Source organism: Hyperolius riggenbachi, chromosome 12, assembly GCF_040937935.1.
Source record: "Hyperolius riggenbachi isolate aHypRig1 chromosome 12, aHypRig1.pri, whole genome shotgun sequence".
Lineage (NCBI taxonomy): Eukaryota > Metazoa > Chordata > Amphibia > Anura > Hyperoliidae > Hyperolius > Hyperolius riggenbachi.
Genome location: NC_090657.1, coordinates 89,167,663 through 89,194,602, shown reverse-complemented (window position 1 = coordinate 89,194,602; position 26,940 = coordinate 89,167,663). Strand labels below are relative to the sequence as shown.

The following is a 26,940-nucleotide window of genomic DNA, read 5'->3' as shown; positions in this document are numbered from 1 at the left end:
AGGAGGCCTTGGGCAAGCCTCCCTAACACTACTACTGCCTATAGAGCGTGTCCTAGTGGCTGCAGCTCTGGAGCCTTGAGTTTAGTTGAAAAGCCTTGGCAACTGCTTCAGCCTTCTACTTGTCTTCTAGGAAAAGTAGTTGCAAAGCTTCGGCAACTACTTTGACCTTTTTGTTCCAAGAACAGTGCAGCCAAGTAGGAAATTTAAATAGGACATTTTAAATACCATTTGCATTATCTTATTAAAGCAGTGTTCTTCCTCGCTGCAATGGTTAGAAATTTATACTAGGCAGGATTCCTGAAACAAAGTCCAGCAAGGTCATTGCATTGAGGCTGATAAGATGTTTCTTTTTACTAGGTATAACCTGGATGCCTTAATATTTTATGGCTTAATAGTCTCACCTTTGATAACAATATTCCACCACATTTTGTTTCACCAATGTCTCCGTTTCATAGCAGTGACTGTACTTGTATATTTTTTTTTCTCATTCTCCTCCTGTTTTCCCTCAAGTTCGTATTGGTGTCACTTTATTTTTACCTGCAGATGAACCTTTTCCACAGTGTTGTGTGCTAATGTTGTGGCTTCTTTATTATGTTACTATTTGTTCCTATGTGTTTTAGGGGCTATTATTGCTGCAAAATCTGTCTGAAACATAAAGGATTCAGGGAGGAAATTATACCCTATAGATAGACTAGAATAATGACTAATAAAATCTTTATAAAGATATTCTAGAAGTTTGATTAATCCACACCATAAATAATAAAATGTGATCACGTTTCTCTAATTAAGTTTCATTATATATGGACTGTTTTTAGGATGATGCAGACCTAACTAATTATAACAAAAAGTTACGCATTGCAGTTTGCAAAGAAAAAATATTCAGGAGCAAGCTAAGGTGTCTGTAATTGGCCGCTGTGGACTCGGGTAAGACGTTATTCGGCTGCCAGCTATTGCTGGTGCCCGAATTATGCTGTTTTTTATAGTAGCTTGGGCTCTGTGTTTTGGTGGCACCCAAATTACTGCCTGTGTGCCGCATAGCCGTAATTCACATTATGACCTATGGCGGCGCATGATGCACCCACATTTCCCTGCACCATTTTTTGCTGTCTCAGGTTCTATGTGCTCAAGTTGTTTTCTGCATTTGGGTGGTCTTCCTGGTATGGAAGAAGCCACACAGCTTCTTGTCATGCCATGGCTCCTTTGCCTACCAGCAACCTTTGCCACATTGGTGAAGAGGCCTCACTATAAGAAAGAGGCAAGTCAGCAGCCTCTTATGGAGGGGGGACATTCTAACAGTTAGGATTACATCCATCTATTACAATTTCCCTTTCAGTGCCAGAACCTCAATGGTCGGGAGAGATGTTAGAATTGATCCATTAAAGTGTACTGGAGCTGGATATCTTTCTAAACATGATTGGCTTTTTCTTTGTGAAGCCCCATTCCTCAGATATTGCCACTTCTGTACACTGGTAGTAAGTCCACAGTCAGGGAGTGGCAATATATCTAAGGTTGCATGTTGACAATGTTGCAGACCCTGTTCTACGTAAAACAATGCATTTCTTATATTGGTCCCACTAGGTCATGTTCAGAGCTTCTCTTGCTGGACATTTACACAGATGATTTCATTTTTATCTCCTATATCTTCAGAATAATCCATTCACAGATAAGTTCTGTGGCCCTTCTAAAAAGATTTTTAAGCAAACCTGTAGTGAGTCTAATAGAGAAACAGTAGGCAACCTTACTACCCTGTTTCAAAAGAAAATGCATTGGCACTTCATTAGCATTGCCATCTGTACATCTGGTGGCCTATCTTAATAAATCAACACATTTTTCAAAAACAAAGTAGTGCTACACAGTTCTTATTATAGTCCAATCACTTTTTTTCCATCAATGGTTGGCCTTTTTTATTCAGATGCTGGATCACATGAGATAGGACAGCCTCCACCACACTTACCACATGCCACTCACTGTCCTCTAAGCCCACCAAGACAGACTAGTAGCACTTTAAGGCAGTTTAGAGTCTCCCACTTCCAAGCAAACAAATCCCAATGGATGACCTCCTCCTCAAGAACAGGTTCACAAATTTTGCCCTTCCAAGTTAATCAATCCTCTTCCTAATGTTAAAGAGACTCTGTAACAAATTGTTTATCTTTATTTCTTCTATGCTATAAGTTCCTATGCCTTTTCTAATGTGGTCTGGCTTACTGCAGCTTTTCCTAATTGCACAGTAGCTGTGTTATCTCTGTTATATGATCTAATCTTCTCTCTATAGTCGGCACAGTCAGGCTGAGGCAGTCAGACTGGAATGTGCAGGGCTGCTTGTGATTAGCTAGAAGCTGTACACACCCCCTGCAGGCTCTGTGTGACTAACACACTCTGCTTAGCTGAGCCTATTAGAAGCTGGTTAGTTTGTTTGTAAACACTGCCTAAAACTGGCAATTACAAGCCAGGTTTGCAGCAGAGAATGGCAGAAACAGCACAGAGGGGACCAGGAGCACATAATGAATAGAATGGTATGCTTTTTATTGTAAGAATTTCAGAGTACAGATTCTCTTTAAGAACAATTCATCAAATACTGGATTCTCTCAGCGTAAAACCATTAACTTTAATAAATAAAAATATATTGCACTCACGAATCATCGAAGTACTGTATATAACGGTATGGAGTCATTTAGGGTAACCCCCCTTCACCCCTTGGGGCCACTGGCAGAGTTTTATCTTGCCGTGTATTCAGCTTCATTTCCAAATAATCACCTCCGAATAATCTGCACAAAACCTCCGCAGCTCATTCCACCACCTGCGTACAATCTCTTCCGTGTTCAGGGACTCACCCTACATGTTATATCCCAAATCACTGAACCACTGAGTTGTTATAGTCTATAATGGATAATGTCCTTTCATGTAAAATCCAGGTCTTTACTAATTAAAAATAAACCAAACCAAAAACTGAATACAGCAGTGACTTCTGGCTAATGAAGTTAGCGAGGTAATCTAGTCTAACTTTCGTATATGGGTATAGTTTTTGTATTCTCCTGAAATCCTTTACTCTGACACTGCTATTCTGCAGCTCCGATTTGCTTTACTCTTTACAGAACACCCCCGGGTCTGTGTATCAATGCAGATTATTACTTTAGGTTTTGTGTACTTTTTGGAAAGGATTTTGTAAGCTATATTTATGGAAACAAATATGTATTTAGTTTAGACGTTTTTGTTTGGCAGACGTTTCAAAAAACCCATAATCTGAATTTTAAGACCTAAATTGAAATGTTGACCTGTACTATAAAGTTTGCCCACCTTTTGTAATACCTAAACATTGAGTAATTTATTATTGTTATGGTTGGGTTGAGACGAGTGTAAAATTATTTTTCTGTGGAATATTTTGTCTTTTTTTTCCCGGTGTTTGTCACGTGTCCACTGCCTAGATATTGCCTGCTTTATTGTAGGCACACAAGAAGAACTTAGGCTTCATCAATCAATGACTTTTCCTTGATGTTGGTTTCCTGGTTCTCTGACATTTTTCTTGGATTCATATCCTCTATTAGGAAATGGTATATTCTTGTGGATACCTATTCCAATCTGCCTTGGTGCATAGACCCTACCTCCTAATAATGTTTGTGTCCCACTTTCCGGCTTTCATTTGGCCATCACAGCTGCCGCATATGGCCCCTGCATGCCATTAACTGCTTTGATTAGTTTATTAATTGGTTTGTGAATTCAGGCTCAATTGCATCATCATCAGCAGATGGCGGATCCTGATCTTCTGGAGGAATCGTCTTCTCTTTTGGACCCCAGTGAGATCGGAAGAGGAGCTCCACTAAGACTTGGGTATGTGTAGTCATAATCTGTTACCTTCTCACTTTTTACTTTAACTGATCTATTACACTTGTTCAAATGACTTGATTGTTTTGGGGACGTTCTTGCAGTATTTTTCTGAGGGGATGCAGAACTCACAAACTGGGCAAGTTAAGGTAAACTACCTTAAAATGTGAATTTACTTTCAAACATTTAAATTAAAATAGTATGGGTAGAAACTTTACGTTAAAGAACATCCCCTCGCAGGGCGTTTTAACGCTAAGCCTCTAAGCCAGGCTTTCTCAACCAGGATTCCTTGAGTACTCTACAGTGGTATACATGGCATTTTCCCCTAATGCGGGGAAAGTATAATAGAGCACATTATAATAGGGGGTACTGTGCAAAGAAGCACTAAATTGGTGGTCAGAATAATAATGAGCACATTACCGAACAAACACTAGGATATGGAGACAGTATAATAAGTGGTAGTGAAATAAACAGCCTCACCAACTTTTAAAGACTATGCCACCTGCAAAATAAATGCAGGGGTTCCTCAAAAACAAAAACAAAAGTTTGCAGGGGTTCCTTGATCCAAAAGTTATTTGCAAAGTTCCTCCAAGGTTGAGAAAGCCTGCTCTAAGCTTAAATGTCATTTATTTATTAACAATAGCATCATCTTAAAACCATTTATACACGTGAAACACTTTGTGTAATTACAATTATAACAGGGTGTATGAGAAGTTACTGGATAATCAAAGTATATGAAATACGAGAGGCCTTGTATATCAATGTATGCTATCTATGGATTCCAGTTTTTTAATTAAAGCACCTGTTCCACACTGATACCCAACATCTTTTCATAGATCTAGCCACAGTGCTTTATTGGAAGTCAAGATAAATTATCAACGATGGATTATTAACTTATTCAAAGTAATAATTTATTTTTTCGTTTTGGGGAGGTTAGTGTCAGGCTCTGGGGGAGTATCAGAATTTAGTTTTGATTGGTGGACACATTTTCGGTTAGATTAGAATAAGTTCTAGATATAGGAGTAGATTGGGGTTAAGTGAAAGGACGAGATTTGTGTTTGACATTGTTAAAATTGGAGCTTTTTTTGAGGTTGTCTCTGCTAAACATGAGGTGCTTTGGTTGTGCACAAGCTGCGGAATAGAGGGTAATGTTTAGGGTTAAGCTGTGTAGTAAATTTGCTTTAGGTCTGGAGAAGAAGCCGTAAATTATTGGGCATTTTTATACATTAAACCAGAATGAATCTGCAAGATCTCCCTTCTACTTCAACAGGATACCCAGTGATGAAGTAATGGAAGACTTGTAACACCACCTGCATAAGCCCTATCTGAAATCATATGCAATCCACTCCTTACTGCAAAAAAAAGCTGGAGAACGGCCTTTTAAAAGTTGGATTTTCTTATTTTGGAAAATGTATTTTGCTATGCACCTGTAGTTCTGGGTGTGTATGTATGCTACAGAAGTAAACAGTAGTATTAATAACTAAATTGTGTCATTTCTGAAGCAACCACATGATGTTGGCTTTGACGCTAGAGATAAAAATCAATCTGATTGGCGGTACTTGGCTCCGGCAACTTTTCAAAAATTGAACCGTAGTTGCCCAGTAACCTATTGTGCCAAGTTTGAGGACCCTGCCATTAACAGTCTAAGTGCTGAAGCAGTTTAAATTTCCCTAATTTAAAACAAATGACACACATTTGATTGGCTGTTGTAGGCTCTGCCCACTTTGCAGAACCTTCACCCCATCTACCCAGTGACCCACCATTCCTGGTTTGGGGACTCTGGCTTTTTAATACTATGAGAATGACAGCTTTTTACATGTTCTCATCGACTTCAATAGGGAAAATTTGATTAGGTGATTGTGGCACCGCCCGTTTTCAAAGCCCCCAAAATGTGATAGAATATTTTAGGTTGACCGCATGACTAAGTGACCCAAGTTGACTAGTTGACTAAAAGCCGCCATGTATGTTTTGCTTTTAAAAGCATAAATTAATGATTTGTGCGGCCCTTTTCATTGGCCTGAAGAGATGAGACCTTATGGATGTTGCTTTTCGTGTTTCTAAAAGTGATACTTTTAAAAAATTTTAAATGACCACTTTTGTGAAAAATGGTAAAATTTAAAATCTGTGTAAACACATATAAATAAGAAGTATGTTTCTTCCAAAGTAAAATGAGCCATACATTACTTTTCTCTTATGTTGCTGTCACTTACAGTAGGTAGCAGAAAACTGACAGAACCGACAGGTTTTGGACTAGTCCATCTCTTCATGGGGGATTCTTAGTATGGCCTACATTTTTTTATAAAGACACTCCCTGCGAAGATGCTGGCCAGCTTCCCTGCTCGCTGTACACTTTTTTTTTTTTGAGCAGTTGGACAGAGCAACTGCCATTCACGAAGTGCTTTTAAAAATAAACAAAACTCTTAGAATCCCCAATGAGGAGATGGGCTAGCACAAAACCTATCAGTTCTCAGATTTCTACTACCTACTGTAAGTGACAGCACCATAGGAGAAAATTAATACATACTTTTTTATTTGTATGTGTTTACATGTATTTTTTAAATTTTACGAGATCGTTGTCCTTTAAGGAGGCAGAATTGTACTTTGCAATGGTTATTCTGTAGTAGGCTTTTAATAATTGGGTAAAATCCATCCACTGGGAATATTAGCTAAAAGTAAAATGTCTGTTTAGAGGCAAAATTGCAGAGTACGGTTTTTACATGGTCTCTTCATACAGTATAACTTGATAGTTTCACCACCGGGATCGACCTCCCAGTTTCTGACCTCTGATATACATATATAAAGATGTGTAAAGGTGGCCATACACAATTCAAACATTTGTTGGGGGGGGGGCTGTTCATCTACAGAAATCCAATTGATTTTTCCACTTGATCGGATAATTTAAAAAAATCAAACCCAATATCCCATACAAGTATGCAAATAATCGAACATTTACCTATTTTTCTGTCTGATTTTTTTTTTTCCCCAATACATACAAATATTTATCAAAAAGTTTTGAAAATTTGATCGGTTTTCCCCCTTGGTCTATTTTATAGAAAAATTGAGAAATTTTTTTTTGATTATTTTTATAACCAAACTAGGAAAATTTATCAGTTTGATTTACACTTATATGGCTAACTCTCTTATTTCTTCCATTGTTTTCAGCTTCTTAAAAAAACCTGTCAATTTGTGTTTTCAGTTTTGTGGCCGGCGTGATTAATCGCGAGAGGATTCCCACTTTTGAGAGGATGTTGTGGCGTGTTTGCCGTGGTAATGTGTTCCTGCGACAGGCGGAAATTGAAAACCCATTGGAAGATCCAGTGACGGTAAGGGAATCCATTTTTCTGTTCCTTGTATGTGTGTTTTTTCTGTTCTGCTTTGTAGCAGCTAACTTTTACTATTTTTATCCCGGCATATGAGGACATTGGGGCCTTTATTCAATTCACTTTTTTTCTCCTAAGATTTCTCCTAGTAGACAATTCTTCATCTATTTAAAATAACTTTTCAGTTCTCTGCAATTGAAATTACCCAAAAAAGTACGGTAGTTGAAAAAGTGCTCTGCAAATGAAAAAGTACCAAAAAGTAGGTGAAAAGGTACTATCAAAATGATTTTCTTGCTTGCTGGTGACTTTAAATGAATTTTATTGATAAGTTGTGAAAATATCACCTGGAAGAAATAGGCCCATATGCAATTAACTTTTCACCTGAGTTATCTCCTAGGACAGTGGTTCCCAACCTTTTTGGAGTCGTGACACATCAAACCAAACGTTCAGATCTCCGTGACACGTAGACTAAATGCATGTAATGAGAGACAGCGTTTCTCCACTAAATGCACATAAGAGACAGCATTTCACCAGTAAATGCAGGTAATGACAGACAGCATTTCACCAGTAAATGCAGGTAATGACCGACAGCCTTTCACCAGTAAATGCACGTAATGAGAGACAGCGTTTCCCCAGTAAATGCACATAAGAGACAGCTTTTCACCAGTAAATGCACATAAGAGACAGCTTTTCACCAGTAAATGCACATAAGAGACAGCTTATCACCAGTAAATGCACATAAGAGACAGCTTTTCACCAGTAAATGCACATAATGACAAAAAGCCAGTTGTCCCCAGTATATGTAGCCAGGGATATATGTGCCCAGTATATGTAGGCAGGGGTATATGTCCCCAGTATATGTAGGCAGGGGTATATGTGGCCAGTAAATGTAGTCAGGGGTATATGTGCCCAGTATATGTAGTCAGGGGTATATGTGCCCAGTATATGTAGTCAGGGGTATATGTGCCCAGTATATGTAGTCAGGGGTATATGTGCCCAGTATATGTAGCCAGAGGTATATGTGCCCAGTATATGTAGGCCGGGGTATATGTGCCCAGTATATGTAGGCCGGGGTATATGTGCCCAGTATATGTAGCCAGGGGTATATGTGCCCAGTATATGTAGCCAGGGGTATATGTGCCCAGTATATGTAGCCAGGGGTATATGTGCCCAGTATATGTAGCCAGGGGTATATGTGCCCAGTATATGTAGCCAGGGGTATATGTGCCCAGTATATGTAGCCAGGGGTATATGTGCCCAGTATATGTAGCCATGGGTATATGTGCCCAGTATATGTAGCCAGGGGTATATGTGCCCAGTATATGTAGCCAGGGGTATATGTGCCCAGTATATGTAGCCAGGGTTATATGTGCCCAGTATATGTAGCCATGGGTATATGTGCCCAGTATATGTAGCCAGGGGTATATGTGCCCAGTATATGTAGCCAGGGGTATATGTGCCCAGTATATGTAGCCAGGGGTATATGTGCCCAGTATATGTAGCCAGGGGTATATGTGCCCAGTATATGTAGTCAGGTGTATATGTGCCCAGTATATGTAGCCAGGTGCCGCCCCCCCCCCCAGGAGGAGAGAGCGAGGGAAGGAGAGCGGTGCCTCAGGGTGCTCTCCCTCCCTCGCTCTCTCCTCCGGAACGAAGTGCAGTGGCTGGCAGAGGGGCGGAACTTACCTTCCCTGTCTCCGTCTGGTCTCGTCGCAGGCGCGGGATGATTTGCCACTACTCTGGTCTGATCCAGACCAGAGCAGTGGCTGTGGCACCAGAACTTCCGGCGCTTGGAGCGACACGGAAGGTAAGCCCCGCCCACTGCAAATGCCTGACCACGGTTAGTTCCGGAGGAGAGAGCGAGAGAGGGAGAGCCTGCCGCTCAGGCCCTGCTGGGCCGATTTGGCTCAAATAAAAAGCAGCACACGCAGCCGGCACTTTGCCAGCCGCGTGTGCTACCTGATCGCCGCTGCAACGGCGAAAGAGGGTCCCCCCAGCCGCCTGAGCCCAGCGTAGCCGGAACAAAAAGTTCCGGCCAGCGCTAAGGGCTGGATCGGAGGCGGCTGACGTCCATGACGTCACTCCGCTCGTCGCCATGGCGACGAGGTAAGCGAAACACGGAAGGCCGCTCATTGCGGCCTTCCGTGTTACTTCTGGCCGCCGGAGGCGATCAGAAGAACGCATCCGGAGCGCCCTCTAGTGGGCTTTCATGCAGCCAACTTTCAGTTGGCTGCATGAAATAGTTTTTTTTTATTTAAAAAAAACCCCTCCCGCAGCCTCCCTGGCGATCTTAATAGAACGCCAGGGAGGTTAAACTAACTTTTCAGTTTTTTGTATTTTACAATTAAAACAGTACTGAAAAGTTGGTGAAAACGTACTATCAGTTTTTTCTTGCTTGGTGGTGGCTTGACAGGCATTTTATGACAAGTTCTGAAAATATCACCTAGGAGAAAACTCAGGAGAAAAAGTGAATTTCAAATGGGCCATAATGAATTGAATAACTGTTTTGTCAAGGCACATGCATTCAGGAGTAGGCAGATGAAGGGAATTTTGATAAAGCTCATTAATCAAAGTGTCTGATAAAGTAGGTTCTATTACTGCTGGGTGCATGTTTGGTATAGGGCATTATTATTCCTGTGAACCCAATTAGATTCAACTGAGGTACTTCAGAGTTCAGTTACAGCCCAGGTATAAGAAAATAGCAGGTTTTTTTGAACATTGAATTTAAATGTCCCACCTAAAATCAACTTTACACATACATAGGTCAGTGAGCATCACAACAGAAGTCTTTACTGATTTCATATTTTGTTTTAATAACCTTGTTTCTTACACTGATAAATGCCTCTGCCCTGCCTGATTTTACCAATAGCAAAGCTCATTATAACCAGTAGTTGGCACTAGTAAGTAGTGTACTGTCACCTGCTGCAACATTTACCCACACTTAGGCCTATGGAATAATCTCAGCTTGGCAGTATGTTATGTGTATGAAATTTCAGATTCTTCATTGTGCACTTGAGGAAGTGCTTTCATGGTGAGATCAGTCCCCACTGATTACAAACTGACTTCCTTACATATATCACAGTATTCAGCACACAAACACAGGAAAGTGTCCCGACTATCTTACCTAAGTCAGCTGTTTTAAATAACCCCCTTAAATTCCTTTCCTCCCTTTATTCCGAGCCTGATAGAAGGAAGCAGATTTCAGTCCCGAACTAATAGGTCATTTGTATGTAAAATGACTGAATAAAAATTTTAAATCCTGTACCGTCATTCTACTTTACAATTTACAATTTTCTAAATATTTGTGTAAGTTTTGCTAAACTTTAATTTTGGAAGCACTTCCCTCTTAAATCTCCGTGTGCAGCAGCCACTCTTCAAGTACAGTATTACATTTTGCTAACATCACTTGCAGTTGACCAGCCCAGACGATGTGAATCTTTGAGAAATCTTCAGTTTGTCTTGTACACATATACAGCAAAGTCCCCAGTATCCAGCACCGACAGGGATCGCCTGATGCCAGATACATGTGCTTGCCGGTTGGTTGAGCAACTGTCCAAAAAAGCACAACCCCCCCATGCAGCATTAAATACTTTCCCCAAGCCTCCAAGGTGGCATCTTCTAGCCTTCCTGTATCTCCTAGCTCAGGGGTAGGGAACCTATGGCTCAGGAGCCAGATGTGGCTCTTTTGATGGCTTCCTCTGGCTCACAGTTAGGGGTTGATTCACTAAGCTACACTGCTCAAGCAGCACAGCTTACTGTGGCAGCGCAAGTAAAATGTTCAAAGTAGGCACGCTACTGCTGTAGCTTGTACTACTAACTTACTCTTACTCCCCCCAAAACTAACGGCCGCTCCATTTGTCACACCCTGGATCCTGTCAAGTCGTGTGACTTTGTAGGACAAGATCTCTGCACTTTGATTGGCCCAATAGGCTGCCCAATTGGCCCAATAGGCTGTCACTTGAAAGGCAGCCTATTTGTCCAAAGTGCAGGGATCGCGTCCTACAAAGTGAATCAACCCCCAATTCAGCTAGCTAACCGTACAAGCTGTTAGTTGGTATTTCACCTGTCTGGCTCTCGGGGAAATTGCTGATATTGCAGAAATCCAAGAGAAGCTGAAGACGTGTCTGAAACTTCCGCTTTCTGGAGGATCAACTGTATACACATAACCATGGCAACAGGGACGTGAGCCCTCTGCTGCGCATGCGGAGTGTGCCAGTTTGATACATATTGTATGGCTCTCACAGAATTATATTTTTAAAATATATGTGGCGTTTTATGGCTCTCTCAGCCAAAAAGGTTCCTGACCCCTGTCCTAGCAGCATCTTCTAGCCTTCTTGTAGCTCCTAGTAGCTTTCGGGCGTCTTCCGTGTACGACTCCCGGTATGTCACTTGACCTGCGTCGGGTTATGTAACCTGCCAGAAGTCATGCACTAACTCTGGAAAGCTGTTAGGAGCTACACTAAGGCTAGAAGATGCTACCTGGAGGCTCAGTATGTATTGTATGCCCTGCAACCCCCACCCCAAAGAACTTTCCCTGTAGGCATGTTGGTTAGTTGAGATTTCCGGTTGCCTGAGTTCCGAATAACGGGGATTTGCTGTAGCGGCTTTATCAGCAAAGCTCCCTAGTCATGTACCAACATAGTGATCATAGTAGTCTGCTGTTTTGGGCAATGGCCTGCCCCTCCTCAAGCTACTCGTGCTAGAGTAGTAGGGCAAGTTGACTAAAAAATAGTTCCCATATAGCAGAGATGTCCACCAAGGTCCTCACACATTTTTGGCACAGCTCAAATTAATTGATGGGACTGAATTAGTAAGGTTGTGGTTCACCAAGTAGAACACTTCATTTCTTAGCCATCCTAAATGCTGGCATGGATATGGCTCTCGAGGACTGGAGTTAGAAAACAGTGGTAAGCATGGCTGTTACTTTCTAGAGGCAGATAATTTCTCATTAAAGTTGAAATACTGTTAGTAAAACTTTTCTTCAGTAATTTTACAGTAGTGATAGTTAACTGGGTAGGCATTGCATCAGGGTCTAATGATGTATCTGGTACAAGATCAGGAGGTGTTGATGCCAGTTGCATGAGAGTTCAATTGAACTGAATTCTGGATAACAGATTCTACAGTATGTGTTCAAGACAGAACTGAAGCGAGGAAAATAAAAAAAGTTAGATACAGACCTCAGTAGGGGAAAGCCTCTGGATAGTCTAAAGGTTTTCTTGATCTTCTTGTGTCCCTCCGTTTCTGTGCTGTGACCCATAAAAGATATTTGCAATAATGTTGAATATAGTGCTTACGGCTGCGCTCCCCTCTGTGTGTGAGCGTGGCCGTGCTGCACAGGTGCAAAGTAAGCCTGCCCCTTCCCAGCAGCATGGAGCCACTCTTGCATGCCTTTTTGCTCTGTGCAGGAGTGGCTCCATGCTACTGCGCAGATGTGAACCCTATTGGCACCTGTGTGGCTGCTCTTGTATAAGAGGAGAGAGCGACCGCAAAGAGCGTCCCAGTGCAAAGCGGAATAGTCGTGGAGGGGAAACCTCCGGAGCATTCATTGGCTTCCCTCTACTGTGTAGTGGTTTCTAACTTTGTTTTTTCTCACTACAGATTTACATTAAAGAACGCCAGACACTGATTTGGCTTTCTCTGACATGTAAAATGCGAATTTCTGCTAACCAGTCTGCCAGTTAGAATCCTCCATTTCTCTTTGTTGCATTTTATTTTTAATAGTAACTATGCTGTGTCTTCTATGGAAAATAGTTAATATAAGACTATAGTGGCAATATCTGCTAAGTGACTGTTCACTAATAAGTTTTTATTTTTCTTGGACTGCAATATTGGTGTAAAGGGAAGGCAATTTCTGCCTCTGGCAAGAAAGCAAATATTCAGTGTGTGAGTCATTGTAATTAGACTTTATCTGCAGAGAACATTTTCGGGCAGTGCCCGTAGCCAGTGCCAGATCAAAGCTTTTTGTTGTATGCAATGGATTGCCTGACTCTGAAGATAAGACATCTGATGGCACAGTGCCAGGAAACACTGCCTGGCCAGTATATACAGGAATACTGATATTCCTCTAGCGGTCTTTACTTGGGTCATGGCATATCTGGGGTCATGTGATGCAGAAGGTTTGTGCTCTGTTAGCTGCAGGCTCAAATTGTAGCTAGCATAGATAATATTCATTTATCATTTCTTATAAATAACAGGCAAGAAACAAGAAAGTTCCATGCAAAATTACTCAGATTTACTGTGAATTTTCTGCTTTATCTAAACATTTAACTTATCACTTCTTGAGCACTTCAGAAGGCAAAAAATGTAGAAGAGGCCAGTCCAGGGACACAACCGTAAATTATGGTAACCTATGGCAAAACCCTTATGGCCCTCACTCTGTTCTAGATAGTTCTCACTCCCACTCCCAGCTAACCCTTTAGGTGTGGCCACTATTAAATTGCAGACTCGATCTGATCAAATTCGATCCAATCGAATTTAATTTATCGATTAAATCTGACATGTCCGATTGGGATTTGATCGATCGTGTGATTGATTTTGGCCAGTTTTCAATGCAAATCGATCACACGATCGATCAAATCCTGATCGGACATGTCGAATTTAATCGATCTAATGAAATTCGATCGATTGCGCCTGGAATTGAATGGTGTAGAGGGAGCTTAAAATAGTGGCTAGTATAATCTAGTTCACAATCTAGCGTTAACATGTTCAATAAAATAAGTGTGAACCCTCCACATACCCAGGACCCAATCATGCTGAACCCATGTAACCTGGACCATATACTCTCATTGCACTCACTGGTCACTTTATTAGGTACACCTGTAGCTTGTTATAACAAATAGTTAATCAGCCAATCACGTGACAGCAGCTCAATGCATTTAGGCATCTACACGTGGTGAAGACAAGTTGCTGAAGGTCAGAGCATGAGAGTAAAAGAGAATTTAGGGGACTTTGAACATGGCATGGATGTTGGTGCCAGGTGGGCTGTTCTGAATATTTTAGAAACTGCTGATCTACTGGGATTTTCAGGCACAACATCACTAGGGTTTAGAAAGAATAGTCCAAAAAAGAGAAAACATTTTTTTTGAGGGATAGTAATGATGAAAGGATGAAAATGTCTTGTTGGTGTCTGAGAAGAATGAGCAGATTGGTTTGAGAAGATTGAAAAGCAACAGTAGGTAAAATAACCACTCAATACAACCAAGGTATGCAGAATTCTATTTCTAAATGTAAAACATAGTGAATCTTGAAGCAGATGGCCTACAGCAGCAGAAGACCACAGTGGTTGCCACTCCTGTCAACTAAGAAAAGGAAACTAGAGCTATTTGCACAGGCTCACGAAAAGTGGCAATGCAAGATTGGAAAATTGTTGCTTGGTTTCAGTCTCTATTTCAGCTGCAACATTCATATAATATTGTCAGAACTTGGCATGAAAGCATGAATCCACCCTGCCTTGTATTAACAGTTAAGGTTGGTGGGGAAATGGTATGGGGGATATTGTCTTGGCAAACTTTGGGCTCCTTAGTACCAACAGAGCATAGATTAAATGCCACAATCTACCAGAGTTGTTGCTGACCATTGTCCTTCCCTTTATGACCATAGTGTGCTCATCTTCTGACAGCCACTTCCAGGATAATGTACCATGTCGCAAAGATCACATCATGCCATACTAGTTTCTTGAACATAATGAGTTCACTGTTCTTCAGTGATCTTCACAATCGACAGTCTCAATCCAATAGAGCAGTGGTTCCCAACCTTTTCCGGCCCGGGGAACACTTTCTGACCATATTTTTCTCCGGGGAATGGCGGGGGGGGGGGGGGGGGGGCGGCGGGTGTTTGCGCGACCTAGTGGACAGTTCTGTGCGCAGCAGGCTATGGGGGGGGGGGGGGGGGCTGGGGTGCGGCTGCATAGCTAGCATAGTTGCCCCAGTATAGGGAGTTTAGTTGCCCCAGTATGGTTAGTATAGTTACCCCAGTATAGTGCCCCAGTATAGCTAGTATAGTGCCCCAGTATAGCTAGTATAGTCCCATTATGGGTAGGTAGTGCCCCAGTATAGCTAGTATAGTACCCAGTATAGCTAGTATAGTGCCCAGTATAGCTAGTATAGTGCCCAGTATAGCTAGTATAGTTGCCCCCAGTGTAGGTAGTTTAGTTGCCCCCAGTATAGCTAGTTTAGTTGCCCCCAGTATAGCTAGTTTAGTTGCCCCCAGTATAGCTAGTTTAGTTGCCCCCAGTATAGCTAGTTTAGTTGCCCCCAGTGTAGCTAGTTTAGTTGCCCCCAGTATAGCTAGTACAGTTCCCCGCAGTATAGATGCCCAGGAGGGGGGAAGCAGCGCTAGAAGGAGGGGCAGTGGAGGCAGCGGTGGCAAGTGCGGGCTCGGCGGCAAGGAGACATGCGCAGAATTACTCACCACGCCACGTTCCAAGTGCCGGCAGCGTCATGTCGTCACAGATCTCCGCCTTCAATGCCGCCCACTGTGCTTCCGCTAATCAGGAAGCACAGTGGGCGGCATTGAAGGCGGAGATCTGACGACATGACACTGTCGGCGCTTGGAACGCGGAAGTGGCGAGTAATTCTCTGCATGCCTCCCCGCCGCCGAGCTCGCACTTGCCACCGCTAAATGGAGGGGGAGAGAGGCAGAAGGAGGGGTCCCAGGTGAGGAAGGGGGGGGGATATTTCCCCCCTCCCCACCGCTGCCTCCACTGCCCCTCCTCCTAGCGCTTCTTCCCCCCCCCCCCCCCCCTCCTGCGCCCTACAGTAGGAACAGGTCTGGCGAGAGGCCAGACCTGTACGGCACACCAGGCAACATCCCGGCACAGCGGTTGAAAAACGATGCAATAGAGCACCTTTGGGATGTGGTGGAACAGAAGATTTCCATCATGAATGTGCTGGTGATAAACCTGCTATCTTGTCAATATGGACTAAAATTTCTGAGGAACGTTCCCAACACCTTTTTAAAGTCTATGCAACGAAGAATTAGGGACTATGGTGCTGCTTGAGTAATTTTCTGTTTTGTATTAACGCTCATAGATAGTATTTTCAGTTGAGGTGGCCACACACGATAAAATAAAATTATCCGATTTTACAGCAATTTGATAAAAATGATTGCTTGTACAGAAAAATCGAACGTTTTTTTTTTTTTTTTTTATTTGGAAAACTTATAAATTGTAAAGGTGGTTATGTTAGAAATAATAAGTACTATAATATAATATAATTTGAAAAGTAGGTAGTGAAGTGATTTCTTTTTATCAGTTGTAAGCGTATGTAAGTGTCAGCACGTTGTCATGTTGAATTGTTGTAAAGTTCCACCTAAATCATATGTAGCCTGTGGGCTTTAAAGTGAACCTAAATCAAAGGAGGAAAAATAATTTCACTTACCTGGGGCTTCTACCAGTCCCCTGCAGCTGCCCTGTGCCTGCGAAGTCCATCAACGATACTCCGGTCCCACGCCACGGCAAAGTTTTGTTTTCCCTAGTCTGGCCAGTCAATGGCCACTGCACCTGCGTGGCCCTGCGCATCATCGTTCACGCTCCTGGTAATGGGAAACTTCCTACTGTGTCTGCGCAGGATGCTCCCTGCAAGGGGAGCGTGAACGATGAAGCAAGCAGCCAGGGCTTGCTTCATCGTTGACTGGCCAGTCGGGGAAAATTAAACTTAGCTGCAATGGGGGACCGGAGGATCAGGGCAGCTGCAGGGGGCAGGTAGAAGCCCCAGGTAATAGCTCTTTTTCTCACTTAAAATAGGAAAAACTGAGAGCCCAATATGGTGTAGTACAGCCTTTCTCAAACTTTTATTGCCTGATGAAGCGGGCTGGGCCTGCGAAACGCGTTGCACTGTTTTTGGGGTACCGTATAATAAATGTATCGATTTTACATTAAGACAGGATCTCGTGTCTGCTTTTGGGAGGCAAGCCCACCACTCCCTCCAAGCAATTTTTAAAATTTGTATTGACTTTTATCCTGCTGGCGCCTCTGTTCTACATACAAATACTTTTTCTCACTTAGGTTTAGGTAAATTTGAAACAAGTTTAAGAAGGGTTACTTAAATATTGGAATTCCTTTGAGCTTCTTAGAATGGACTAACTCATTTACTACATCCTGCTAAGGCCATCACCCCTATTTGGGGGGTATATACTGTACTGTGACGAAAGCTCTCAAACGGTTTTGAAACTAAGCAAGTTTAGTAAGGTGACACATTAAGTGCAAAGTGGGTAACTCTATGGGATGGGTTCCCAACTCATGTGCCGCAACACATTATTATATCGGGGCAGCCTCGGTACGTGTCCTGCCTTTCCCTGTGCTCCGTAGTATAATTGTAGTTAGAGCATTACTACAAAAAAATGGCTGCTGAAGTCCACATGTGCAGACTTATTGGCGGTCATTGTTTTGTGATCAAACTACGATTGCAGAATGAGGAGGAGAATAAGGAGGTTGTGGAGGGTGAGCCCAGCCACAGACTGGATGGAAGGCACATGCTGTGTGATTAGTGACTGCAGCCAATTGTATCTGCTTTCCCAGCTACCCTCCTCAGTCTCCACACAACCCCCACACCCCACTAAGTAAAATCAGCCAGCCTCACTAGCCCAGCATCCTCACCTGCATTTCCCCAGCTAGCACACACAGCCTCCACCTAGCACCCTCACTTGCCTCTCCCTTGCTAGCATCAGCCTGTCTCTACCCTCACCTGCTTCTGCCCATACAGCACCCTCAACTGCCTCTCACCGCCTGGCACTCTCATTTGCCTCCGCCCACCAAGCACCCTCACTTGTCTAACCCTAGCTTGCATCCTCATCCTCCACCGAGCACCCTTATCTGCCTCTCCCCACCCAGGATCCTCGCCTGCCTTGCCCCACCCAGCACCCTCACCTGCTTTTGCTCATCCAAACTCCTTTATCTTTTCCTTCCATGCATACTCAACCAGCCTTACCTGCCTCTGCCCAACCAGCACCCTTACCTGCCTTTGCCCATCAACACTCCTTTGTCTTTTCCCACCATGCATACTCAACCAGCATCTCCAGCCTCTGCACACCCACTCAGCACCCTCACCTGCATCTCCCCACACACCCTGCACCCTAATGCTACAGCACTTTCAGTTATGCTCACACAGTTTTCTCCACCTGCCCAACACCATCATTAGCCAGCATCACATTATGCCCACTCGGCACCCCCCACCAGCATCATATTATGCCCACTTGGCACCCCCACCAGCATCACATTATGCCCACTCAGCACCCCCCACAAGCATCACATTATCCCCACCCAGCATCACATTATTCCCACCCGAAACCCCTACTAGTATCACAATACCACACCCAGAACCCCCACCAGCATCACATTTACCCCATCCAGCACCCTCCACCAGCATCGCAATATTCCAACCCAGCATTACATTATCCCCACCCAGCACCCCTACCAGCATCATATTATACCCAACCCCCCTACTAGTATCACAATACCACACCCAGAACCCCCCACCAGCATCACATTATCCCCACCCAGCACCCTCCACCAGAATCACATTATTCCAACCCAGCATCACCAGCCAGCATCACATTATCCCCACCCAGCACCCCTACCAGCATCATATTATCCCCAACCAGCACCACCAGGCAGCAGCATCCCCCACTGGCATCAGATTGTCAACAACCAGCACCTCCACCCAGAATCGCATTACCCTACCCAGCACCCCCAGACAGCAGGACATTATCCCAACCCAGCACCACCAGTCAGCATCACATTTTCCCCACCATCATTACATTATCCCCACCCAGCACCCACAGCCTGAATCACATTATTCCAATCCCCCACCCAGCATCACATTACCCACCCAGCACCCCCAGTCAGCATCACATTATCCCAACCCACCTCCATCAGCCAGCATCACATTTTCCCAACCCCCATCCATCATTACATTATCCACACCCAGCACCCCCCACCAGCATCACATTATGCCAACTCGGCACCACATTATCCCCACCCGGCACCACCAGCCAGTCACACAATATCCCCACCCAGCACCACCAGCCAGCATCACATTTTCCCAAACCCTTTCCATCATCACATTATCCATACCCAGCACCCCACCACTAGCAAAACTCGCGCCCCCCTCCCCCCCCCCCCCCCCCCCGGCTCCGGGTATGGTTGTGTTTGTCAAAGGTTAGGCCATATATACAGAAATTGTGCACTTAACGTAAGGCCCAGCTGTCCCACCAATACTTTTTATTCATATTCCTGAAAGGTGTTAGGCCTCATGCACTCTTTTCATCAATTTCATTATTATTGTTAGTATTTTTCCATTATACATATTTGATGTGTCACAGAGATTTGAATTTTTGGCACAATGAATGGTATATATGTAAAAACTATCTTTCTTTTGGTCTGTCGCTCTGTGCTCTCTAATGTATTTGTGTGACCACAGTAAATTAATAGAATGTTCAGAAATGTCTTCAGTATGAAATATCACTATAGTGCCTATTTGTTTTTGTTTTTTTAACAGCTATCAGAATGAACAGACAGCTGTATTGTTGTCCTTGTATGGCAACTGTGTGTGTAAAGCAAAATAAATGTCTGATGTGTGTCGTATCTGTTCCAGCTTAAATTGCCATGGTTTATCAATGTGTCTACACATTTGAATGTTAACAAGGAGTAAATTATAACTTATGTACCATTTGCACTGTATGGCCTTCATTTGAATGACTCCTTAAAGAAAACCTAAACTGAAAATTAAAAGTCAAAATAAGCATACACAAGTCATACTTACCTCCTGTGTAGTCTACTCCTCAATTTCTTTGTCTTCTCCCGCGTCCTGTTTGTCCACTGTGATCAAGGGAATTTTCCGTCCTCCATTTTGAAAATAGCCATTATACATAACAGCTTCCTGGTCAGCACACAGTTAAACTGTAACGTCACCCACTTGAGCCATAGGGAAACATGGACATTACCTGGTACATCAGTTTTCCTCTCAGCTATAACTGACAGCAACTGATATTTTACTGACAGCAACTGATATATTTCAGATCTGACAAAATATTGTCAGAACTGGAAGGGATCATTGTCAGAAGAAAATGGTGAGCTTCTGAGAGGAACTGATGGCAAGGTAACTATGTAATGTTCATTTGAAGTTACCTCATGTGTTTATTTTAGATATTTTTACTCAGTACAGGTTCTTTTTAAGGAGACACTGAAGCGAAAAAAAAAAATTATGAAATGATTTGTATGTGTAGTACAGCTAAGAAATAAAACATTAAGAGCAGATACATCAGTGTAATTGTTTCCAGTACAGGAAGAGTTAAGAAACTCCAGTTGTTATCTCTATGCAAAAAAGCCATTAATCTCTACACGACTTTCAAAGTCGTGGAGAGGGCTGTCTTCTGACTTTTATTATCTCAACTATAAGTGAACAGTTTTCTTTTTATCTGCTAGAGGAGAGGTCATTAGTTCAGACTGCTCTGAAATAATCATTTTGAATGCAGAGTGTTGTGTAATCTGCACATATTAGAGAATGATGCAATGTTAGAAAACGCACTATATACCTGAAAATAAAAATGAGAATATTTTCTTTGCTGCTAATTTTCTAGTAATTATTCATAGTACACAACCAATTCATTATATCATATTTTTTTTCACTTCAGTGTCTCTTTAAAGAGAATCTGTATTGTTAAAATCGCACAAAAGTAAACATACCAGTGCGTTAGGGGACATCTCCTATTCCCCTCTGTCACAATTTTGCCGCTCCCCGCCGCATTAACTACTTCAGGATTCTGCGTACGCTTAACTACGCCCCTGAATCCTGAAGTGGTTTCCATGGAAACGGCCGCTCGTATGAGCGCCCGTTCCATGTCAGTTCACGGAGGGTGTCTCCGTGAGCACCCTGCGAGCCGCCGATCGCAGCTCGCAGGGTAAATGTAAACACACGGGGAAGATCTTCCCCGGTGTTTACATGTAAACGGCGCTGCTGCGCAGCAGCGCCGTGGCAGAGATCGGCGATCCCCGGCCTCTGATTGGCCGGGGACCGCCGGCACCTGATAGGCTGAAGCCTATCCTATCCGGCGCAGGACGGCTTTCCGTCCTGCGCCGCACACAGGGGACGGGAGAGGGAGGGAAGGAGGCAGAGGGAGGACTAGTGCTGCGGAGGGGGGCTTTGAGGAGCCCCCCCCCCCCCGCTAGGCACAGCAGCGCGGCGGCGATCAGACCCCCCCAGCAGGACATCCCCCTAGTGGGGAAAAAAGGGGGGAGGTCTGATCGCCCTGCCTGATTTCTGATCTGTGCTGCGGGCTGAAGAGCCCCCACAGCACAGATCAGCCAAACCACCCGGTATCCGGAAGTGGTTAAAAGTGGTTAAAAACAGCTTTTAAAAGTTTGTTTATAAACAAACAAAATGGCCACCAAAACAGGAAGTAGGTTGATGTACAGTATGTCCACACATAGAAAATACATCCATACACAAGCAGGCTGTATACAGCCTTCCTTTTGAATCTCAAGAGATCATTTGTGTGTTTCTTTCCCCCCTGAGGGGGGAGTTCATAGCAGAACCACAACACTGAAGAACTTGGCAGCCTTCCAGACACAGGCTGACAAGTCTGACAAGAAAAAGATACATTGATTTATTACAGAGACTGTGATAGTACAAAGTGTTGCAGTAAGCCAGAACACATTAGAATAGCTTTTGGAACTTGTAGGATGATAAAAAACAGGATGCAATTTTTGTTACGGAGTCTCTTTAAAGGAATATTTTTCCAACCTAATTTGATGAATTATTCAATCTTTTTCTCTCACGGTTGTTACAAAATCAAGTATATGTGTGTGGTACATTACTTGGAAGAATCAGAATTTTTCGTTCAACTGAAATAAACGACCAGAATTCTCTAATAAAAAAATTAATAAAATTAAATAAATTGTGTAGTATGTGTGGCCACCTTTAGCCAGAAGTGCTCCAAATTAGCTGTATTAAGTAGTCTGCCAATTAGCAGTGTTAGGTAGTCATGTGACCCCCACCAATGCAGTGTGATGAGTGATGTGGAGCTCCAGCGACGTATCTTCCTTCCTACATCCGGAGTCCCTGTCTCTATGGCTCCAGTGGCATCTCTTTTCATGGAACCAACTGGTCATATGACGAGACGCTACTGGAGCCACTGAGATGGGAATGCAGAGGATGAAGGAAGATGCATTGCTGAAAGGCAGAGAGGTGACTTACCTGTCCATGCTGCTCGTTGCTTTCCAGTTCAGAGGCTGCAACAAGCCCAAGGCAAGTGCCTTTCAGGATATCAAGCCCATGCTGTAAAGTTTGAGTCAGGACATTCTGCTCACTGTTAGACCTTGCTGTGTGCCTTAAATGTACCTGAGATGGAGCCTTAAAAAGAAAATATACATACCTGGGGCATCCTCCGGCCTGATCGCTCCCTTGTCTTCAGTCGCTACCTGGTTCGTCTGCAACTGGCCCAGGTAAGTTATCCATTTGGCGCATGCACAGTCCTGCTGTGTGTGCTCCCCTGCTGCTCTCCTGTTGCCACTCCAGGCAACAGGAGTGCGGTGGGCGTGTGCGGCCACACCACGCATGCGCAGTTGGCCCTGGACCGGAAGACTTTTCGGGGCCAATTGCTGAAGGATGAGGGAGTGGAGGAGGACGACGAGGGAGCGATCAGGCTGGAGGTACGTATATTTTCTTTTTAAGGTCCTATCTCAGGTTCTCTTTTTAAGTGTAAACACAGTTTTCTGGTTGGCCTCAGAGGCAGAGAATTGCATTTTAGTGTCTAATGCTGGGAATACACGGGTCGATTCTGAGCCATTTAGATGGCTCGATGGATAATTCCCGACATGTCCGATCTCACGCCTGATCATTTCCGCGCTTGATTCTGCATGGAGGACAATGGGAAAAGTTAAGAAAAACGAATGGAGGATAAGAGAATCGCCTGTAGAATTGAGCGTGGAATCGAGCGGCAAAATCAACCCATGTATTCCCAGCATAAAGCTATTCTGATATGTGGTTTAAACCATTAACACTCTTATCTGCTGCCTCCACCTACTGCTGATGAATGCTTGCAGCAGGAGCAAAGTGTCACTGCATACAGACAGGACACTAGACGGCCTTAGTACTGAGTTGAAAATAGACAGTGAAACTAAGTAAAAGAACAGAAAGCTATTCCAAGCAGGTAAGATTCCCCTAATGTAGACTGGATATTGAAATTGTTTGAGACTTTACACTAAACCTTAATGGTGCCATTATTTCACACCAAAGCAAAATATCTGTGAGTAATTTTAAAAGTATGCCAGATGAGGACGTAAAGAGAACCTGACTTTATTTTTTTTTTAGGGTGACAGTGTTCATAAATCTGTATTCATCATCTTTTTCCAAGGAGATCAGCTGAAAAACAGAGTCAAGAAGATCTGTGAGGGGTGAGTTGCTGTGTGTCATAACTTGAAATGCTGTGGAAAGGTTTATTGTTGCGTCTACTGATTAGTAGGTGAACAACTTTAACTTTTCCTGTGCAGATGGAGTCTGGGCAGCAAATCTGGCTTTTCCATGGCTTGGATTCCTCTGCTTTGGATAATGCCAATACTTCTCCATTTGCTAGGTCCATAACCACATGTACTACACAACCTGTGTATAAAAACAGATGTTATATATTATAAAGGGCGCAGCCACAATAGGAGGGGGCATAAGTATTTAAGGATTTGAGGAAGGAAGTAAGTCAAATCCACCACATTGTTGTGTTGGTTCTGTACAATATTTCTGCTGAAATCTAACGGAAAGTTAAAGGACAACTGAAGTGAGTAGAATATGAAGGCGTCTATATTTATATCCTTTTAAACAGTACCAGTTTTCTGGCAGTCCTGCTTGTCTATTTGGCTGTAGCAGTGTCCACCAGAAACAAGCATGCAGCTAATCTGGTCAGACCTGACAATAATGTCAGAAACGCCTGATCTGCATATGCTTGTTCAGGATCTATGGTTGATAGTATTAGAGGCAGATGATCAGCAGGATAGCCAGGCAACTGGTATTGCTTAACCACTTAACGACCAGCCAATGCTGATAGGCCACTTAGAGGAAGAATGAGAGAACACAGTCGGCACTACTTGGAGAAATTGCCCTTTTAGATGTGCTGGGGATGACACGAAAGGCACCTATGTATCATATGCGTGCTCAGGATGGCATATTGCTGCAGTATATCATGGTCACAAGAAAGATTTGGGAAACATCCGGCACTGCATAGAAAAATTGCACATTTATTGTGGACTTGTGCTCAGAAAAGTTCTTTAGAATGCATACAGCAAACAATTCAACATAAAGAACAATACAGTCCTACCATAGGTGCTTGGATGGCAGTGGGTGCTGGGTGTGATACGGGCAGCCTGACGGCCGTTTCGCACGGCGGTGCTTCTTCTAAGGCTCAACCACAAGTCCACAATAAATGTGCAATTTTTCTATGCAGTGCCAGATGTTTCCCAAATCTTTCTTGTGACAATGCTGATAGGCGGCGGCTGGTCGCACTTGTGTTTCCATGGAAACGGCCGCTCGTTCGAACGGCTGTTGTTTCCTTTCAGTTCACTGCGGGGGGGCTCCGTGAACAGCTTGCGAGCCTCCGATCGCAGCTCGCAGGCTAAATGTAAACACCTGGGGACGCAATCCCCGGTGTTTACATTGTATGGCGCTGCTGTTACAGCAGCGCCGTAAAGGAGATCGGCGATCCCCGGCCTCTGATTGGCCGGGGATCAGCGCCATCTGATAGGCTGAAGCCTATCTGAGGCGGTACAGGACGAATCGCTGTCCTGTACCGCCTATATTGCGAATGGGAAGGAAGGACAGGGAGGGGGGGGAATAGCGCTGCAGAAGGGGGGCTTTGAGGCACCCCCCCGCTAGGCACAGCAAGCCAGTGGCGATCAGACCCCCTAACAGGACATCCCCCTAGTGAGGATAAAAAGGGGGGAAGTCTGATCGTTCTGCCTGCCACCTGATCTGTGCTGGGGGCTGAAGAGTCCACGCAGCACAGATCATAAAAAATAAAAAAACTCATTCGGTCCTTAAGTGGTTAAAAGATAATAAATATGGCAGCCTCTATATAACACTTGCTTCAGTTGTCCTTTAATTATATCACTACTTTTGTAGTGTGTAATACAGTACAAAACTATGTTGCTATTTATTGACCTACTGCAAAGAGGTGAAAATTCACTGCCGCTCCTAATCATTCTGCTGTTAAACTAAAATTGATTGAAGGGTAATCATTTACGATGCAAGTTAATAGATTGTTAGAGTGATCTGATCAATTTGCTTAAATCTGCTGGGATAATCAATCTATGTATGGCGGCTGCCTGAAGAAAAAGTTTTTGATTTGATAATTCCAGTTATAAAGGTGCACATACACTACGTGATTTCACCCTCAGCGGGTTCAATCAATTGATCGATGCTCCAACATGCTACCTAATTTAATTTTGATTGTTTTGGGGACAAATTTAATTGACCATCAGGGCCGGATTTGTACTTTTTACCGCCCTAGGCCAGCAATCAACAAACCGCCCCCCCTTCCCTCACCACCACCACGTGTGTACACGGAAACACAATATTATATCCCTGATTGTAAGCTCCACTGAGGACAGTCAGTGACATGCCTGTAAAGTGCTGCAGAAGATGCCACTGCTATATAAATACATAAAAATAATTTGATAGGACATTAGACTATGACAGGGATTAGATTGTGAGCTCCTCTGAGGACAGTCAATGATATTACTATGTACTTTGTAATGTGCTGCAGAAGATGCCAGTGCTACATAAATACATAATAACAATATGGTAGGACATTACACTATGACCATGGTAGGATTAGATTTTAAGCACATCTGAGGACATTTAGTGACTTGACTATGTACTCTGTAAAGTGCTTCAGTAAATATCTGTGCTATATAAATACATAATAATATGGTAGGACATTAGCCTATGACTATGGTAGGATTAGATTGTGAGTTCCTCTGAGGACAGTCGATGACATGACTATGTACTCTGTAAAGTGCTGCAGGAGGTGGGGGGGGGGGGAGGGGGGGGGAGAGAAGAGGGGGAGAGAGAGAGGGGGGGGAGAGATAGAGAAAGAGAGGGGGGGGAGAGAGAGGGGAGGAGAGAGAGAGAGGGGGGGGAGAGAGAGGGGAGGAGAGAGAGAGAGAGGGGGGGGGGGGAGAGAGGAGAGGGGGGGGAGAGAGAGGGGGGGAGAGAGAGAGAGGGGGGGGAGAGAGAGAGGGGGGGAGAGAGAGAGGAGAGGGAGGGGGGAGAGGGAGGGGGGGGAGAGAGAGAGAGGGGGGGGAGAGGGAGAGGGGGGGAGAGAGAGAGGAGAGGGAGGGGGGAGAGGGAGGGGGGAGAGAGAGAGGGGAGAGAGAGAGAGAGGAGAGGGGGGGAGAGAGGGAGAGAGAGAGAGGAGAGGGGGGGAGAGAGGGAGAGAGAGAGAGGGGGGGGGGTGAGAGAGAGGAGGGGGGGAGCGAGAGGGAGAGAGAGAGGGGGGAGAGAGAGGAGGGGGGAGAGAGAGAGAGGAGGAAAGGATAGATCATAGAGGGCACATGATGAGGGATTAAGACAGACAGGGAACAAGATGAGGAAGAGGGTAGGAAAAAGGACAGAAATAGACCTCAAGATGAGAGAACAAGGGAGGGGGAATGAGATAGGAAGAAAAGTGAAAAGAGTGGAGGAGGGAAGAAGATGTTACACATGTGGAGTTACCGGGAATGGGTAATAAATCAGGCAAGCTAAGACAAAACATTCAGCAGCATCTGGAAAGTCAGCTTATCTAAACAGCTACTGGACTCCGTTACAGGTCAGTGTGAAAG

General features: G+C 43.9%; 1 protein-coding gene across 7 annotated transcripts in view; it reads left to right on the top strand.

Annotated features, from left to right (window-relative positions):
* Positions 1-26,940, top strand: part of ATP6V0A1 (ATPase H+ transporting V0 subunit a1) — a 184,540-nt gene that overhangs the window by 66,424 nt on the left and 91,176 nt on the right. For 5 of the 7 annotated variants that reach the window (XM_068263441.1, XM_068263440.1, XM_068263437.1 and 2 more), the window contains exons 6-8: positions 3,719-3,825; positions 7,016-7,142; positions 23,447-23,529. In XM_068263441.1, the coding sequence (XP_068119542.1) occupies positions 3,719-3,825; positions 7,016-7,142; positions 23,447-23,529 (317 nt within the window). The remainder of the gene's footprint in view (positions 1-3,718; positions 3,826-7,015; positions 7,143-23,446; positions 23,530-26,940) is intronic. The other 2 variants (XM_068263439.1, XM_068263438.1) reach the window with 1 other exon arrangement.